At 39.6% G+C, this 19668-nt stretch overlaps 1 protein-coding gene across 10 annotated transcripts in view; it reads left to right on the top strand.

Annotated features, from left to right (window-relative positions):
- The window catches only part of LOC149941509 (putative receptor-type tyrosine-protein phosphatase mosPTP-1), a 130137-nt gene that overhangs the window by 83643 nt on the left and 26826 nt on the right, over window positions 1-19668 (top strand). For all 10 annotated transcript variants that reach the window (XM_090179764.1, XM_090179768.1, XM_090179767.1 and 7 more), the window contains exons 3-4: window positions 14074-14394; window positions 14458-14581. In XM_090179764.1, the coding sequence (XP_090035890.1) occupies window positions 14074-14394; window positions 14458-14581 (445 nt within the window). The remainder of the gene's footprint in view (window positions 1-14073; window positions 14395-14457; window positions 14582-19668) is intronic.

The following is a 19668-nucleotide window of genomic DNA, read 5'->3' as shown; positions in this document are numbered from 1 at the left end:
CGCCAAAGATCGTATATTATTCCGTTCACACGAATGCAAATTATTCGAGAGTTACTCGAAATTTTCACCAGTCTATTAACTCGTGGAGGTGTTGAAATTCTATTTTAACAATAGTCCGTCGAAAGGTCCGTAAAAATGCTTACGGGGCTATAAACTTGCCTCGTAAAAACGCGACGATCTGCGGTTGGGATGAACCGCGCTCTTGACGTCACAAGCTGCCCATAGAGGAAGAGGAGCGATAACTCGACATCTTGTGACGTATTTTCTTTCTTAGTCAAAATAAGCCCCGCGCTTGCAGACTTTTGTATATCTTGTCCACAATCCCGATGACTTCCTTCAAGCTACGTTCACACTTACCCCTAAATTCGCTTCGTTTAGGTAACTGGTTTTTAAAACCAACGTGAGAAATCGCTTCGTGTTGGTTCGGGAAGCAACTCGTCCAAGTCAGTTCGCTTAGAATCGCTTTCAAAACGACAAGGCGGGGAAGTAAAATTGCTCGTATTTTCAAAAATAATGGGGATAAAATTCTAAATAATGTCAAATAATATTACTGTATGTATAGTAAACATGATTAACTAATTGTTTTGGGATACATTTTAGTATTTTCAAAATTCTAGTCATAATTTGAAACGGCGTTAAGCCTTGCCTATAAGCGAACCGGGGTGAAGCTATTTCGCACGTGTGAACTAAGAATTATCGAAGGTGGTCAAAACTGGCATACAAACCGACCTAAACTGGGTTTTAGGCTCTAGTGTGAACGTGGCTTTAGTGCAGAAGTGAAATATTACGTCGCGAATTCATTTTCGTGGTTCTTTTCGAAAGAAACCAGTAAAATTGAAACAACTAAGTGGCGCAACACGGTAATGCTCACGAATTTGCGGCCGAAAGCGTGGCTTGGGACCAAATAAAAGGGGGAGGGTCGGGAATCGTGACGATCAACGTCCCCCCCCCTCCCGCCTTGAACTCTCATCCTTTTCTCTTTAGTCCTTCTGGAGGCGCCTCAAGTTCTGCACTTTTTCTCTACTAGAAGTCGTTTTTATCTAGCATCGCCTACCGGACTATTACGAAAAGAAAAATACTTTTCTTTTCATCCCTATATTTTGAAGCCGGTTTAATTTCGTCGCCATCTCCCTCCGCGTCCCGTTGTCAGGATGGTGGCATTCCGAAAGTTGGCCACCAAGAAATACGTGCGCCTTTCCGCACCCTTTCACTCGCTCTGGGATTTGAGGCGTGATTCGAAGCTTTCATCTTTTTTTCGTCCCCTTCATTAAATTTTACGCGCGTCGTGTTTATCGGGTATCTCGCAGTCAATGGCGCAAACTCTCTCGCGAATAAAGTTGCGCCTTCGTTTCGCCGCGTTTTATGACTACTACCGAGAACCTAATTAGTATACGGAGAACGTACGAGTCCATCTAGTGTTGTTAATTTTCCGGAAAAATAAAATGCGGAAAAATTTTCAGAAATTTTTCCGCAAATCGGAAAAATAAAAAATTGACACATAAATTCCTTTTTTAAAGGGAATATAACCTCAGGTATTTGGTGTGGAACACCAACGCTTGCAGCTCTGGCCGCTCTTGCCTTTAGCTTTAAAAATGTTGGGCGCCACTGTACAGGGAAATTTTAAAAATTGAAGGGGTCTTCCATAAAGATTGCTTTGCAGGTTATATTCCCTTTAAGAGTTTTTAATATTTTTACCTTTTTATCGATATAAAATGTCTAATATCAGTAAACATACTACAAAATATTAATAGTGTTACATTGTTAATCAGTTTAAACTAGTCTAGAGGTTTAGTTTTACTTTTAGATTCGAAAAAAATTAGGTGAAAATGCCGCTTTATTTAAATTTGCAAACAATATATTAGACTAATCATGGAATGAAAAATTTTTATTATTATTTTCGGAAAAATACCTAATATTTTCCGACTTACAACACTAACAAGTAAGTCCATCTATTTCGAGAAGCGAGAAGTACTACTTAGGTCAGATTGATTTCGATTTAAAACAGTAACCCCATCTGACGAGGACTGGCTTTGAAATATTCTTTCTTGACACAATAATCGAGGATGTACCAATCGTAATTAATTAAATCGCTAAATTTAGCTTTATCAAAGTTCTAGAAGCGAGAAGTTATACCTAGATCAGACCAAATTTGATTTAAAACAGTAACGCCATCTGTTGGGGAGTAGTGGCAAAATATATTATCAATTGTCAAACAATTTCCACTCTTTCACCCTTCATTAAAGGGAATATAACCTGCAAAGCAGAAGCGGCCAGAGCTGCAAACGTTGGTGTTCCACACCAAATACCCGAGGTTATATTACCTTCAAGTTTATTCGAAAGATAAAAGAAAATGTTCTTGCAATCGATACTAGATGGCACTACACGATTTTGAGAAATGGAGGGTTTCCGTTAAAAGGAGAAGCGGACCTGAAAAATAGACTCATACGTTCTCAATAACCTAAATACGTTGTTGAAACTAGCGCTGGGATATGTCCAATCCGCGTTGACTGCCTTTTCCCCATCAGATTTCGCGAAATTTTCGGGAAATTAAATTTTAATTGGATTATTTTTATTTCTATGAAAACGGTGGAATTGGGATCTTAATTAGAATATACGGTTTCTCGTTGAAAAAAATATTTTAACTGGTCCAGTTCCATAATTGCTTTTTGATTTCTGAAATTAATTTAATGGAAAAATATTTCATTCAAGAACTGGAGAAATTACAAAAAACCGTATATACCCAGGAAATGTACTCTTTTTAATTGTTTCTGTACAAAGAAATTTATAATCAGTCTATGGCATTTTGATTTTACCGTAACAAAATTCAACTTATAACATTGCGGCAATCAAGAAAGGACGCCAAAAGTAAATGAAATAATATGCAATCATCAAATCCTTGAGATCATTAAATAAATAATAAATTAAAGGTATAAATCAAGAAACTTAACAGAGAATATGAATCCACAACTATCGCCTCTGATTTGATGATTCCCGGAAGAAATAGATTGGTCTTACAAAGGCGGAGGGGGCGTGGTTTTTCTTCCGGGAATGACGAAGTTTTTTATTTCCCGTTCAGCCGATTACAATATTGGTAAAATACATTCAAGTAGAAAGTACACGAGAAAATTATTCCTCAAAATGGCACCTACTTGTTCAATACGGAGTATTCTCTTGGGGACATGGAATCTCTTTTTGGAGGAATTTTAGCAGTAACGCCAACGAAACTGGCCAGTAGAATCTGCAATAAAAGCACAGTGTGATAGTAAGGTTCTATCTAAAAGCAACATTTATCCCAATACACTCTTTAACGAAGTCGGCGATTTCCTTACAGGCCTAATTTAAAATAGTACAGGCAAGGGCGCCTGCCGAGGGGTCGGACATTTATCAAAATCCCGTACACTTTGTCTAAAATCGCAAAATCTTTAAACTCTCTATGGTAAATTAACATTGAAATCCCAAAATCACTTAAAAAAGTAATGATAAAATCGACAAAATCTCTACGAAATCCCGAAATCCCGTACAAAATAATGGCAAGTGTCCGACCCCTCGGCGCCTGCACGTGCTGATCAGAGACGTCGCGTGCACTTGACCGCGTGAAGTGGCCTTGCATGCACTATTTGAAATCAGACCTGTAATAAAATGGCAGCTCTCACAAATAAGAATATAAAAGAGTGTATAGGTGTTTCTATAAAATACGGGAGGTCACGTATAAATGTTTTTTTTACGTCACTATAAGAGGCCAAAACTATTCGCTCGCTTTGGGACGAAAAGAGTACACTTTTTACCCCAAACTACCAACTTCTTCCATACAATAACAGCCAAACTGTATTTTGAAGTTGCTCGCTATTTCCTAAAAAATTACTCCAAAACTAGCGAATAGTTTTCGCCTATAGTTACTGTAGTTATTGAAGATAGAGAGCGTGCGCTCGATTCGATAAAGATTTTGGTATTTGAAGTCGACGTGCGAAACGCGCGTGCCAATAAAGCACTAAAAAGCTTAAAGGCCTAGGTTTCCTTCTGCCTGTCCCCCTTCAAATTAGGCCAACATGTTCAGCGGTTGGCCTACCACCAGGGTATTTGTGCTCCACTAAGTTAATTTAAAGGGGGACAGGCAGAAAAAAACCTAGGCCTTTAAGCTCGTGACGCGGGGAAAAACATTTTATACATTTAATTTTTTTATTGATTTATTTTATAGAAACACCTATTACTACCTATAGATGTCTGATTTCCGGATATAATTCAAAGTTTATTTGGAAATATTATATATTAGAACGCGGATGCTAAAAGCTGCCAAAAAGAGGAAGGGATAACCCTGCCCGTGCCAAGTAAACAGTCCAGTTAATCTTATTTGTAACACGCGCACTGGCTATTTTCCCTAATAATCAGACATCCTCTCCTGATAAATGGTAACGTGATCCGCCAATAAATCTCCCGAAAATCTACCTGATAAGCGCCCCCCCTTTTGGCCGGCAGCCCCGCTTCCTTCGTGGCGGGCTTATCTCTATTGAAACTAGTTCCTTCCGTACCTCCGAAACCTTATATCAAACGCGTAAGGATGGCGAAACGAGTCCATTCATTCAGTCATTCAACGCCGCGAGTCCCTCAACAATCGGCCGACCCACCGGCTTCTCTTCAGTCCGCGTTTCCTCCTCAATATTTCAACGCGCGTGGGACGTGTCGATGGAAACCTTCCACCCCCGCGACTCCTTACCCTCAAGATATTGCCAATCTAAAAATAGTCCGACTGGGAAATAGCCCCCGCGTTGAGGAGTCGCGAGATACCGCGTTCGCGCCTTCGCCGGAACTTCCTTCGTTCATATTTCAAGCAAACGCGCCTAAATATATCACTCGCCTTTTTTTCGTTATACATCGTCGTCCGTTTGGGGGCACTGCCTCACCCCCGTTCGCGCATTGTCGCTACTGTAATATTTAGCCTTTAGGGGGGGGGGGGTCCTTACGCGTCGTCTGCTCTCTTTTATCGCTTAACGTTTAAAAGCCTCGTAAAAAGTCGCAGCGTGTAACGGTTTCGGTTTGGCAGCCCTGACATTGGTTCATTTCAGCCTGGTCTTCCTTCTCCCGAGGGTGCGTTTCGCATTTTTTACGACTTGCGTATAGTTAAATGTCGGCAATCTTTGTTTTTCTCCCGAAAGAAAAAATCGTTGGGCTGGTGTTTTTTCTGTCGGCTCGTTCGATGTGGCTGGTGTTAAAATGTTATTTATTTATTTTCGATGGAATCTTTTTTTCCGCGGTTTTATTGGCGTTTAAATCTTCCCCTGGCGATTTTCTCAATAAACGTAATGCGATGTTTTCTCGCCTTTATCGCGCTTTTTTGGAAAGAAACGTTTATTTCATCCCGTAAAATCCTTTAGAATTACCAGCGTGTGTTGGCAAACAAAATCTCAAAAGCACCAATATTCGCTAAAAGGTCTCAAATAAAAAATATAATCGGTGTAATTTCCTTAAAATGATATAAATTATAAATTCATTTATTAAAATTTTAATAATAATAAAATAGTAATAATCAGCTAGGCTAATACCCATCCTAGGCCTAAGTCATCGAGCGACTTTTAAAGCCTTTAACCGCGTTCACACTTACCCCTTAAATCGCTTCGTTTAGATATGCTGGTTTCGTTTCGAAAACTAGTTGAGAAATCGCTTCGTGTTGGTTCGGGAAGAAACTTGTCCAAGTCGGACTCGGTTCGCTTAGAATCGCTTTCAAAACGACAAGGCGGGCAAGTAAAATTGCTCGTATTTTCCAAAATAATGGGAATAAAATTCTAAATAATGTCAAATAATATTACTGTATGTATAGTAAACATGATTAACTAATTGTTTTGGGATACATTTTAGTATTTTCAAAATTCTAGTCATAATTTGAAATGACGTTAAGCCTTGGCTAAAAGCGAACCGGGGTGAAGCGATTTTGCACGTGTGAACCAAGAATTATCGTCGGCGGTCAAAACTGGCATTCAAACTGACCTAAACTGGGTTTTAGGCTCTAGTGTGAACGTGGCTCATGGTTACAATGAGTAGGAGGGTGGTGGCGAGCCAACAGCTCCCTACACTAACTATTACCGTTAACCTCAACAAGTTTTTAAATTCAAAATTCTGGAAATGGAAGGGGATTTAATTTTTTAATTAAGTTTCTTGATTTTCTACGTGACGTTTCGACCTCGTTAATGTTTGTCCGAGGTAAAGCGATTTCCAATTCGTCTCGAAAGAACCATTCTCCTTTGGGACTTGGGATTGGAGGGGTTGCGATTGAATAATTAAGTAACGGGCAGCAATACGTTGGAGGCGGCACCTAGGGACGGAGCCTGACCGGGAAAAAGGCCACCGTGAATAACGAAAAACCTTGTTCTTGTTATGTTTTTTTTTCTTCGTTCAGCCGTCCTCTCGAGACGGCCCAGCGAAGAAATTGGACTTCTCTCTGTGCCTTTCACGTTGAGATCCCTACTGGTTTACTTGATCCTTTATCCCCCCGGTCATTCTTACTTGACCCGAACCCCGACAGCCCTACCTTACTATTTTGATCTAAAGTGGGAAAAGGGTGAAGTCTGCGCTTACGATCTTCCCGATAACGTGTCGCCTTCGCTCGTTATTTTTCCACTGAAAATTGAGATTGACTCTAATACAATTTCGCTCCCTCGGGTCCTCACCCTCTTTTCTTTTTTGGAAAAGAAAAAGTAAAACTTTGTTTTAAGGATTGTTTTCGCTGATGTAATTTAGTCCAGGGTGCAGATTCCAATATGAACAAAGGGGCCCTTTTTTTGGACCCGCATCTGCCGTTGTTTATTCCGAGGGATTTTCGGCCACGTTCCCCTCCCACCCGCCTTCCACGCTCCTCACTAAATATTTTGTTTTTCTCATCGAACTGCATCTGCCGATTTTCTCTACACTATACTGTTTTTGGGGGGTTGGGGGTTATATACCGTTTCGCGCCAAAACGTGGTTGCAGCTATTTTAAACAAAACACGACGGGCAACACTGTTTCACGTTAGTGTGTTAGTACACAATATACTTAATTTGCACCCATTTACGGCAAAGTGATTTTTATTAATACTACCATCTTGTTAATCATAAAATGAAGTGTGCCATTTTTAATTTTGCACTAATTATTTCATTTTCAAATAAACCAAATTATGTTTATAACAATTAATTTAAATATCGGTTCATTTTGGAGTAGAATACTACAGCAAACCTCTACAGCAAAGAAAGGTACATAAATTGATGTATTACTGAAATTTCATCCTTTTTGGATAAACCTAAACGTAATTTTTTATGCCTGTTTTTATTGACAAATTGATAAATAATTTGACTGCAGCGATAACAATTTTTTTTAATTAATCTTTATTAAATTGAATTATTAATTAATTTCTAAAGAACCTACTTTCGCACACAGGAATCAATACCTCTACTTGGAATGCTTATCCTGCCGTATGGTAAGATCACTCTGACGGCTTTGGCCCCGCCTACGAGATAAAAAATCCCCTCTGCGCACGCTCCCCTCTCACGGTGTTGTTTGTTAAGTTAACATTGTGACGTCAAAAAAACCGTCAGCCATATCGAGACGAAAATTTGCCGCGATAAGCATTCCAAGTAGAGGTATGGATTCCTGAACACTGTCACGTATGTTACCTAATCGCCCAGGATGGCCGTACCAATATGTAGGATCTTTCGAAAACCCTAGTATAAAGTCACCAATCGCGATGTCGGCGTCCAAGTTTTATCCAACTCGTTACAGTCGGCTGATTTAAGTGGCTCATTCTTTGGACAGCTCGGGGCTAATTTAAAATATTTCTCATACGTCCGCGTCGTAAAGCATTCTTAAAAGCCCGAAATTATCCTCTCGTAAAATATGTCTTCGCTCGCGACTCCAATTTCGACAAATGTCCTCGGGCCGCGACGAATAATCAGCTTAAAGAAAGAAAAAAGAATCTGCCAATAATTTTTGTCCGATTGCCGAAAGCTCGCGTTAAATTTTTCGCTTGATTACTCTTTAATTAGCGGCGTCTCTTTTTGGATGGGCCCGAAGACGCGCCGGAGAGAGCAGGTGGTAACTTCCGAACAGGCGTATCTGGCCCCAACCACACGTCCATAAATTACATCGGTCCCTCCGCGGAGGGTGCTTCGAACGGATAGGCCCCGGAGCCAGGAACCACGAAGACCGACCGCCACATCATTGTCTCTTTGCCAAAGATGGATAGATATGGCGAATGAATCGCGTCTTCTGCCTATTTCATTTGACACCAGAGGGTCTACGTATAGGTCCAATATGATTTGTAGACGCGGGGAAGTAGTAACTGACATTACACGGTGACCTAGTTAATTAAACCAAGGTCAGGGGCCCAAGAGGTCCTATAATTCCTATAAAATCCTATATTTTCAAAAAAGTCCTATAAAATCCTATAATTTTGATATTTTGCCCATTTCAAATCCCGCCACTCAGTTAAATTGCTAGATTAAGCTATAGGACGAATTCCTATACTGAGTCATTCTAGTCTATACTTTTGTTATTGTTATACTTTTGTTATTGTTAACATGGTAAGCTACTAGTATATTTTTGTGATAAAATGAAGTGAAAATCGAAGATTTATTTATCTAAATATAGATTTTGTTTTTAAATGTATAAAGTTAGTAAATTAAATAAAATATATAGTCCTATAAAATCCAATAATTTTGTAAAAATAATCCTATAAAGTCCTATATTTTTAGAAATATAATCCTATTTTTCCTATAAAAAATTTGAAAATTTGAGTGGGGGCCCTGCCTTCAAGGTTTTATTTTTCGATAACGTCCGCAGTTGGAGAGCGTCACTAATTATTAATTCCAGGGTGACCACACTTCCTATATTTCCTTTTTTGTCCTATAATTTAATTAAATTTCCTATAATACCCCCTATATTTAATCTCGAAAGTCTGAAGAAATTAAAATAGTTGATATTTTACCCTTAGATATTTTCTTTTTTCGAAAAAGTGATATTTTTAATCAATCATGTAATAATAAAGATGGTTCTTACTTTTAATTAATTCAGTTTTTCGGTTACAAACTTTATTTTGAAGGCTATACCCACTTTAAACAATTTTGAGAACCGTTTTCCTTTATTGTATAAATAATTTTATCCTATTTTCTTCCTATATTTTAAATATATTTAACTGATTAATTTCCAATAATTCCTTTAAAGGATTGTAAAATATTATGTGGTCACCCTGTAATTCCGAAAATATGTCGCCTCTACCAGTGGCGTATAGGCAAGGTAAGGGTTTCCGTGTCCAAACCCCGCCTTCGGTGTAACTTTGGCTGTACTAAAATTTAACCCTCTTCTCGACCCCTCTCGCGTATTTTACGTAGTTTGAACCCCTACCTTGAAGGATTTCTTGTCTACACCACTGGCCCCAACTACATCCTCGGTTTTCGTAATTCCCGGAAGATATTCTCCGCCTACATTGAGAGAATGCTTGGCTTCCCACCCCTACCACCTGAAAGAGGCCAAAATTGCCCGGAGAAAGGAGGATGGGCGTGGTTTTTCGTCCCGGAATCACGAGAAGCACAAATATGCTCTATACAAGGGGGAAATCTTTCGGCACCTTACCATCGGAACGAAAAAGGTCTATTTTTTGACCTCATCTCCTTTTCCTTATCGAATTGAAGGATGCGATTTAGATTTGACAAATATATGTACGTGGATATTTTATATCGGCAGAATTGATCCGAGAGATCCGTATAGCTGTCGAGGGATATACTGCCGGGATTTAGAATCCTATTTTGTGGATGGGTATACAGGGTGTTTCAAACTGTTATGCAATTTTTTTTAAAGAGTTGTAGGGGGTGAGTTCAGAAGTATGCCTGTGGTTTCCCCATTTTCCTACGATGAGTGAAATGAGCGCCAGAGAGCTTCAAAGTGAGGCCTACTAGCCCCTGGAAGTAGGCTGCAACAAGCGCGAAACCAAGTAGCAGGGAAACGCGAACATTAAGGTTTGGGTTCGTGTGATAGGTGAAAAAGGACTTTGTAAACAAATTGAGGTAACCAGCGTAAAAAAGTAAACTTAAACAGTATTTAAAGTCCCTGCTGCTTGGTTTTGCGCTCATTGCAGCCTACTTCCAGGGTCTAGTAGGCCACACTTTGAAGCTCTCTGGCGCTCTTTTAACTCATCGTAGGAAAATGGGGGAAAAAACAGGCATACTTCTCAACTCACCCCGTACGACTCCTTTAAATTTTGGCATAACTTTTTGAAACTCCCTGTATATATTTTATCAATATTTCTTTTTAAAAAAAAGTAGGACTGTTTTTCTCATTTGGTATTCCGGACAACGGGTGAGCATCCCTGGAGCACGCCGCCAAGGGGGGGGGAGGGAATAAATTGTGGATATATTGGACGCCGCCTTTGAATTTTAACGACGGATACCCGATAAATAAGACACATTCGATTTCAAGCTTGATTTTACACCGTTGAACCAGTTACGCAGTTGAGGTCACGGTGCGTCGCCTATACTGGGCTGTCCGAGTTACGTAACATCAGTGACATATATCGAATTTAAATCATTGATATAATTCGCGATTCTAATCAAAAGTTTTTTAAATCATTGATTCAAATCATGTGTTTTTTAAATCATTCAAATCAAATGTTTTTTAAATCATTGGTTCAAATCAAGTGTTTTTTTAAATCATTGATTCAAATCAAGTGTTTTTTAAATCACTGATTCAAATCAAGTGTTTTTTTTAAATAATTGATTCAAATCAAGTGTTTTTTAAAATCATTGATTCAAATCAAGTGTTTTTTTAAATCATGGATTTAAATCAACTTCAATATATTCGGGGCCAACTAAATTACGAATAGTAATTAAATTTAATTAATAATTTTATTAAATATTATTAATTCATCAATCAGTTTGTCAAGTAAAAAAGGCGTATACAGAGGTTAAAATATCAATAAAATAAAATTCAATTAAGATTAAATTAAATTTTATACTACGTTACCGGTGCACGTAAATTATCAATCAGTTTATCAAGGAAAAGAGGCGAATTATGTTTCAAAATCAATTCAATTAAAATCAATAAAAAAATCCGATTTAAATCAAATAACACCATTTTTACAATTAAGAAAAAATCTACAAAATATAACACACAATGGGAACGCGACCTTATTTCATAACTTAATAGATAAAAAAGAAAAAATAACAGGTGTCATAATAATAGACGATGACACTCCGGGCTTTTTTTCATTATTTATTTAAAACATACATTTCTTCTTTTTTGTTGCCTAGCTCCGAGAGGTACAGTCATAAATGTTAGAAACTGTTATTACGAGACGCGCAATGAAGTGTTCCAGTCAGCAGATGTTCTGTACATTATACTTTTCCATCTTTTCTTTTTCGCTCGACTAAAGGCCACCTTGGTTGATCGCGCTTTGATGGTCCCATCCCTCTCGCCCCCCTCCATTTCACCCCCCCCCCCCGCGCTATCTCTCAACTTATTTTGCTTTCATCCCGTTCGCTGATAGTAAAGAATTTAAATTCGATTTCTATGGCGTATCTCCTTTAATTTGAGAGTTTTCGACTACATTTCGAGAGTGACACGCTCTGGCTGACGTATATCATACGTTTTTCAAGTCAGATAAAAGTCGGGGAGGTTCGAAAATAGAACTTAAACACGAGTGAAAAATAAAACCATAAAAATTAGGAGTATAAAATGTTTTTATCTGCGTCACTAGTGTAAGTTATTTAAGTGATTTACTTGCACGCGGGTTTCCAGATTTCGAAGGGTAATAATAATAATAATCAGCTAGGCTAATACCCAAGGCACCACCTTAGGCCTAAGTCATCAAGCGACTTTTAAAGCCATTAATCCAGGTGGCCGGGTTACAATCCGTAGGAGGGTGGTGGCAAGCCCTGCATGCCACGCGAGCCAACAGCTCCCTACACATACTATTACCGTTAATCTCGGCAAGTTTTTTTGGATGGGGAAACCGAAGAGCTCTGGGGAATACCCCTTAAACCGGTGGGGAGAGAACTTGCAAACTCAACGCGGAAGGAGTAGTTCCGAGTTTTCACCCAGTACCACAAGCTGGGATCGAACCCGGCTCCTCTTGCTGCGAGGCGAAAGTGTAACCACTCCGCCACCCCACTGCAGTGCGTATCCTCTACCCTCAAGAGCTGCAGCTAAGGGACGAACGGACGTTTACAAATATTGCCACATGACCTCACGTATTTTATAGGAACACCTATTGGAAAATAGGCCTAAAAAGTCGGTGAAAAGTCAGGGAGGTTTGAAAATAGGCCTGAAAAATCGGGGAGATTTGAAAATAGACCTAAAAGAAATTGAAATGGCACGAAGGTTTAAAAATAGGCCTAAAAAGTCGGCGAAAAGTCAGAATTTGAAAACGGGCCTAAAGAGTCATGGAAATTAAATTTATCTTAGTTTTATCAAGGTAATTTTACTATAGTTCTGGCATAATTGTTTATTGTAATTCCAACTTTGCAATAAAACTTTTTATAAATAAATCATAACATCGTAGTTTCATCTTGTTAAAGTATTACAATATAAAGTTAAAAATTGCCTAATTTTGACCTTGAAAACGTAAGGAAAAATCTCTAAAAATGATAAGAGCAAACAGGAAATTTGAAATTGAAAATTTGGTGGCAACCATGTATATAATGTATCTCTCAGGAGAGAATTAGCTCATCAAGAAAATAAAAATGAAACGTGTATCTGCGTGGGCTCGGGGCAGTTTTCACCACAAAATTGCTGATGCGTAAATTGCCCGTATTACTTCGAATAAATAAAAAGTAAATATTACTCTGCCTGGGGATATTTACTTATTTATAAACGAAAATCCACCGATGTAATGATTTTAGAGAGTCAAATTGATTCTTCCGAATCGTCTTTTAAAAAACAGCGTTATAGCCTTTGAAAGTGCGCGCAAACATTAGCGGTATAGAAATGGGGGTGCTTATCTCTTAGAGATATATTATACAACTTCTATATTATATACTTATGGTAAACGCGATCAGTCCGTTCAGAAATCCACAGAAACGGACGAGTATTTTTTTCATTTTATTATCTTGTTAGTATAATGTCAGTCGTATTCAAATTTTCCATGCTTTTTACGGCGACTCAATCGATGCAAATTTTTATTCTCGCCTAGTTTATTTTTTTTATTTAAATGTGTTGAGCGAAAATAATATATAAGTTTATGTTAAGATCGTTCGGGGAATTAGAGTTAATCTTCTGAAAATATAAAACTTAATCTACTGGAAATATAATTTTAACAGAAATAAATAAATGTCAATCGTTTAAATAATAGTAAAGTCAATAAGAACCATCTTATTAACTTAACATTTTGTATATATTATTCTCCCATTTCGCCTCTCCGTCGCTACGCAACGTGTTTTGAAATTTTTATTGTATAGGATAGTTTATTTTTTTGGTGTAATAGTCGCGAGCCAGATTTCCCGCACGGTACTGATGAGTTCCAAATAATAATAATAATAATATTCAGCTAAGCTAATACGCAAGGCACCACCATAGCCCTAAGCCAACTAGCGACGTGTATACACTTGGAATATCTAAGAAAGATTATGACGGCCGAGATGATTCTCATAGAAACGGGCGTGGTTTACAGCCGAGACTTTGAAAATAGGCGCAACGTCTTTACATTCGACGTAGCTTAAGCCCCGCCCGTTTCTTCTCAGTAAGGTGTCCTTTGACATTCCAAGTGATACATATAACAGGGTTACCACGCGTCAGGGAATTAAATTTTACACTTTTTGAAGGTAATTTTATTCTATGATTATCATTTATTTGCTTGAAAGTTTGGCCAAATTTTTCAACATTGCAATAACCATTTTTAACTTCTGATAAAAGCAAAATATAAAATAAAAATTTCGGCCTCTAAATGTAAGGGAAAATCTCTTAAAATGGTCCGGGTAAACAGGGAATTTGAATATCAAAATTTTGTGGCAACCCTTTTTGAAAGTTTTTAATATTTTTCCTGGTTTTATTACTTTCGCTATAACGTGATAGAAAAATGAAAGATAGCGTATTAATGAAGTGATTCTTTCGTTATTTTGCAGGAGAAAACGGGGGTATCGAAACAATCTGGGCCCGAGCCGGGACCAACGTGAGCATTCCGTGTTTAGGGGCCAACTTGATGCGGGTGTCGAGGGTGCAGTGGTGGCGGGAAGACCGGATGCTGGCCAACTGGGAAGACGGCCGTTTGCTCCACTGGGAGGGCAACGCTCACGTAAGTCTCGTAGCGCCACCGCCCGGCAGACACGCCCTCCTCTTCTCCCCCGTCTCCTTTTCGGACAGCGGCTACTACCAGTGTCTGGTCAATACTCAACTCGCGCCCAGCAGCGGTGTCCGAGAAGGCGTCGTCCGTCTTCTAGTTCAAGGTCAGTCACCCGTCCCCGAAATCCCTCCGTTCCAACTACAATCGCTTATTTCTCGACCTCTAGATGTTCCGGAACCTCCGGGAATGCCCCTGATTATGGGCTTCACTTCCAGGTCCGTCAATCTGTCGTGGGCTTCCAGCGGTTCCAATCGTAACAGCCCTATCATGCACTACATCATTCATATCAGGTAGGTCGCGACCTCTCCTACTATATACAGTAGCTAATGCCCGGCCAAACCCAGTTGCCGCTTAGCGCCGTTTTAAGAGGCTTAGTCCGTTACCCGAACACGCGCAAATTGGTTCGGGCAGCTCCGAATCCGATAAGGAAAGTGTATTTGTATGTTTGTTGCATCCCGCGCGCGCCCGTGCACGTTCTGACGTGGCCTTCCATGCACCCCCGATGATCGGCTTTGCCGCGTTACGCGTCCCCGGCTACCGCGGAAAGCACTCGATCCGCCTCTAGATGGCGTCATACACTCACGGTAGAGGTAGTAGTGTTCGTAATGGCTGCGACTTAATTAGGCCACAGACCACCTATCCCAAGAGGGACATGTATCGCTGGTATAGTAATGAAAATCTTTTTGTCTCGAATGTGATGCTACTTTTTAAAGAGCGCGCCATCTCACGCCAAGTAGTGGCAGTTTTAAAGGTACAAAAACGAGCATGCGTGACAATAGAAAATGTAATGGCTGCGACTTAATTAGGCCACAGACCACCTACCCCAAGAGGGATATGTATCGCTGGTATAGTAATGAAAATCTTTTTGTCTCGAATGTGATGCTACTTTTTAAAGAGCGCGCCATCTCACGCCAAGTAGTGGCAGTTTTAAAGGTTCAAAAACGAGAATGCGTGACAATAAAAAATGTATTGTAGAAGCACGACTTTTTTATTTTAATTTCGTAAAATAAATAATTTCCATGGCCTTTTTTTCTGTGTGCTGTAAAAAACCCGTCACTTTTGTGACACCTTTTTTCGAGGTTGATGCGAGTCCTTCTTGGGGTAGATGGTCTGTGATTAGGCCTAATGAGTAGAAAGAGGCCAGCTCGGGAAGTTATTACGCGCCGCGGAACTGGAGAATCGTTAAAAGAATCGGTTTTATCTGTTTGGTTCCGCCGCGAACCATCGACTGTTTCCATTTTCCCTTTCTGTAATTGGACGACTACTAAACGCGTCGACTTAGTAGATGGGTTAAGCCCGCGCTAGAGAACCGGTAGAAACGTAAGCGTAGTTTTATTTTGCGCGGACTGTTTACCCTACGCGTTCCATCTACGCGTTTTCTATCGGGAGCTTAACTGTCTATTGCCGGATGAGCTAATTTGCAAGCTAGGGTTGATTAATAAACCTAATTCCAATTCCCTTCCCTCCCTCTCGCCTAGAAGATCTTCCCTTTAATTGAACAGCTCGACCTTAAGGCGAACTTCCCTTCCGTAAATATATTACAGCTGCTTTTACCCTTCTCCGGATAACGCGACGGTCGCGTAGCCTTAAACCCAGTTTAGGATGAAAGTTTGCGCCACGAAAAAGAGACACCTAGGTTCGAAACTTGCTTGAACTTGATAATACTTCAATATCCCGGGGCTTCTCAGCGTAAATGTATCAAAATCTCGAGGTGACTCGCGGAAATTGTTCAAAATCCCGAGGTGACTCGCGGAAATGATTCAAAATCTCGGGGTGACTTACGGAAATCGTTCAAAATCCCGGGACGACTTATGGAAATGGTTCAAAATCCCGTGAATCCTAATAAACGAAATGCTTCAAAATCTTGGGGCCACTAAAACGAAATAGTTCAAAATCCCGAGGTGAATTGCGGAAATTGTTCAAAATCCCGAGGTGACTCGCGGAAATGATTCAAAATCTCGGGGTGACTTACGGAAATCGTTCAAAATCCCGGGACGACTTATGGAAATTGTTCAAAATCCCGTGAATCCTAATAAACGAAATGGTTCAAAATCTTGGGGCCACTAAGACGAAATAGTTCAAAATCCCGAGGTGACTTGCGGAAATGATTGAAAATCCCGAGGTGACTTGCGGAAATTATTCAAAATCCCGGGGTGACTTGCGGAAATGGTTCAAAATCCCGAGGTGACTTGCGGAAATGGTTCAGAATCCCGTGAATCCTAATAAACGAAATAGTTCAAAATCTTGGGGTCACTAAGACGAAATAGTTCAAAATCCCGAGGTGACTTGCGGAAATGATTCAAAATCCCGGGGTGACTTGCGGAAATGATTCAAAATCCCGGGGTGACTTGCGGAAATGATTCAAAATCCCGGGGTGACTTGCGGAAATGATTCAAAATCCCGAGGTGACTTGCGGAAATGGTTCAGAATCCCGTGAATCCTAATAAACGAAATGGTTCAAAATCTTGGGGCCACTAAGACGAAATAGTTCAAAATCCCGAGGTGACTCGCGGAAATGATTCAAAATCCCGGGGTGACTTGCGGAAATGGTTCAAAATCCCGAGGTGACTTGCGGAAATGGTTCAGAATCCCGTGAATCCTAATAAACGAAATAGTTCAAAATCTTGGGGTCACTAAGACGAAATAGTTCAAAATCCCGAGGTGACTTGCGGAAATGATTCAAAATCCCGGGGTGACTTGCGGAAATGATTCAAAATCCCGGGGTGACTTGCGGAAATGATTCAAAATCCCGGGGTGACTTGCGGAAATGATTCAAAATCCCGAGGTGACTTGCGGAAATGGTTCAGAATCCCGTGAATCCTAATAAACGAAATGGTTCAAAATCTTGGGGCCACTAAGACGAAATAGTTCAAAATCCCGAGGTGACTCGCGGAAATGATTCAAAATATCGGGGTGACTTACGGAAATGGTTCAAAATCCCGGGGTGACTTGCGGAAATGGTTCAAAATCCCGTGAATCCTAATAAACGAAATGGTTCAAAATCTTGGGGCCACTAAGACGAAATAGTTCAAAATCCCTCGGTGACTTGCGGAAATGATTCAAAATCCCGGGGTGACTTACGGAAATGGTTCAAAATCTTGGGACGACTTATGGAAATGGTTCAAAATTCCGTGAATCCTAATAAACGAAATGGTTCAAAATCTTGGTGCAACTAAGACGAAATAGTTAAAATCTCGGGGTGACTTGTGAAATAATTTGAAATGGAAAATCCACGATTATTCAACTATCACATTTTTTATATATTCCAATTGGAATTTTCCGATATTAGTAACTAAAATTAACTGGATCCTTAAACACCAGATATGTGAAGTTTGTGAACATACGGATAATTCAAACTGTAACTAAAAATGTGAAGGTTTCTAAGTAAAAGTTTATTTTTGTAATGTCGAACATTACCAAAATAGATCCAAGGTTTATAAACTTCTTATTTTTCTCTTCCTGAATCCTGACCATACCGTTTAAGCTTAGCCTGAAAAAATTATATATTTTAAAGGTGTCCCACATTGGAAAGTCTTGGGTTTTGGGATGGCGTAGAAACAGTATTCCGCTCGATGTACATGTAGTTATTTTAACCTCCTCCCGAAAAATGAGAGCGACGATAATGAAAAATCGTCCCTATCAAAGGAGAAGTGGATTTTATTCACTCCAACGTATGTGTATAAACGGAAATACTCGAGCCTCGTTTGAGGGGGGGGGGGGAGACTTTCGGAAGGGCGAGAAAAAGGAAAGAAACCGGAAGGATAGGAGTAGAGAGAGAGAGAGAGAAAGATGTAATTTTTCTTTGGCTCCTTATTATTTTCGAGATGGAAACGCGGTCGCCGTTTCTCGATATCAAGAAATAGGGAAAATCGACGAAATAGGAGCCCCTTCTCCCCCGCTTACTCGGCGTGTCCTTGTTCGCCATCCCCGTCCTCGGTTGTCATGGTAACGATCTTGGGATTCTAGGAAGCTGCGAGCGTCTCCCGTTTCCGCCTCTCTCTCTCTTTTTTCTTTACTGTTTTTTTTGTTCGTGGTGCGTCAATCGATGATGATCGATTCTAACGGGGTTTCGTTCTTTTCAACTTGTATCCTCGTGATACATTACCCGATATTTCGCCTAAAGGAAGAATGATGAGGTGAAGTTTGTCTAGGTGTCGTTACGATCAAATAGGTAACTGAGATCGCTCAAAAGGGTTTCCGTATAGATTTCGCTTTGCCCCACGCGCATTTGGGTTTTTAACCCCTCCCCCCTCCCCTATTCCCTCCTATACGGGGACTTTCAATTTTTTTTTCCCAGTTAAATTCAATTTGTATTCGTTCGTAGATGGCGCCTTAAAGGATAAAGCGAGAGCTCACCCTCCCCTTATTTTTAATTTAATTATTCGCCATACATTAAAAGGATTACGTAGTTAAGATTATAATGCCTAATTTATAATCAAAAAGTTTTAATAATTTTAACTTAATTCGTAACATTACGTTTTCATAACTAAATTATTTGCGGCTACTTGTGCATAAAGAAACTAAATAATTTTTTTTAAATCAACGGTATTTATTGCGCACTGTATTTAAAATTTTACAACCCGACTATAATTTCGGCTTGTTTAGGCCATTTTCAGGGGAGCAATAGCTCTATCTAAACAAGCCGACACTATAGTCGGGTTTGTAAAATTTTAAATACAGTGCGCAATAAATACCGTTGATTTAAAAATTGTATTTAGTTTATTTAATACGTTTTCAATTATTTAATTTTTGCTCCGTGTAAGAGGATATTGTAGCGAATTAAACGTTAGTGTTCATACCCTCTGGCTTTTTCGAATTCTCAAAACGGAAAGTTTTCCTAACGAGAATGTTTTAAAATTTTAATCTTTTTAATTAAAAATGTAAACCCCGGGGCGGGTTTCCTTTGATTCTGATTATTTCTCTTTTGAAAGTTTAAAATTAATTTCCATCTCGGAAATCCCCTCGTGGAATGTTCGGAAGGGAAACCAGAGTCTTCGCGGAAGTTTTGAGAGTCTGTTTACGCTTTCCCTTCGCCCCAAGTTCCCCAAAAATGCAAATAATGCATACACTTCGTATTCCAATTAACTTCGGCGCTCCCGTCTTATTTAAATATACCTTGATTAATCTCGTATATACTAAATGAGAGTTTTTTTTCTTATCAGAAGCGTATAAATACGGCGTTTACGAGAAGTATCCCACTATAGTCAGTTGTAGGGTAAGAAAGGCCAAATATCTAGTACATTTGGCGGAAAGATACTACTATAGCACGAATTTCCTGTAAATCGGCGCCGGGAATTTCGAATTTGGCCAGTTTACGGTGGAATTTCTAAAGCCACGTTCACACTAGAGCCTAAAACCCAGTTTAGGTCGGTTAGTA

The sequence above is a fragment of the Leiobunum rupestre genome, chromosome 6, assembly GCF_980474605.1.
Source record: "Leiobunum rupestre chromosome 6, qqLeiRupe1.1.hap1, whole genome shotgun sequence".
Taxonomy (NCBI): Eukaryota; Metazoa; Arthropoda; class Arachnida; order Opiliones; family Sclerosomatidae; genus Leiobunum; species Leiobunum rupestre.
The sequence above is the reverse complement of the archived record's forward strand: the minus strand, read 5'-3'. Positions and strand labels throughout refer to the sequence as shown.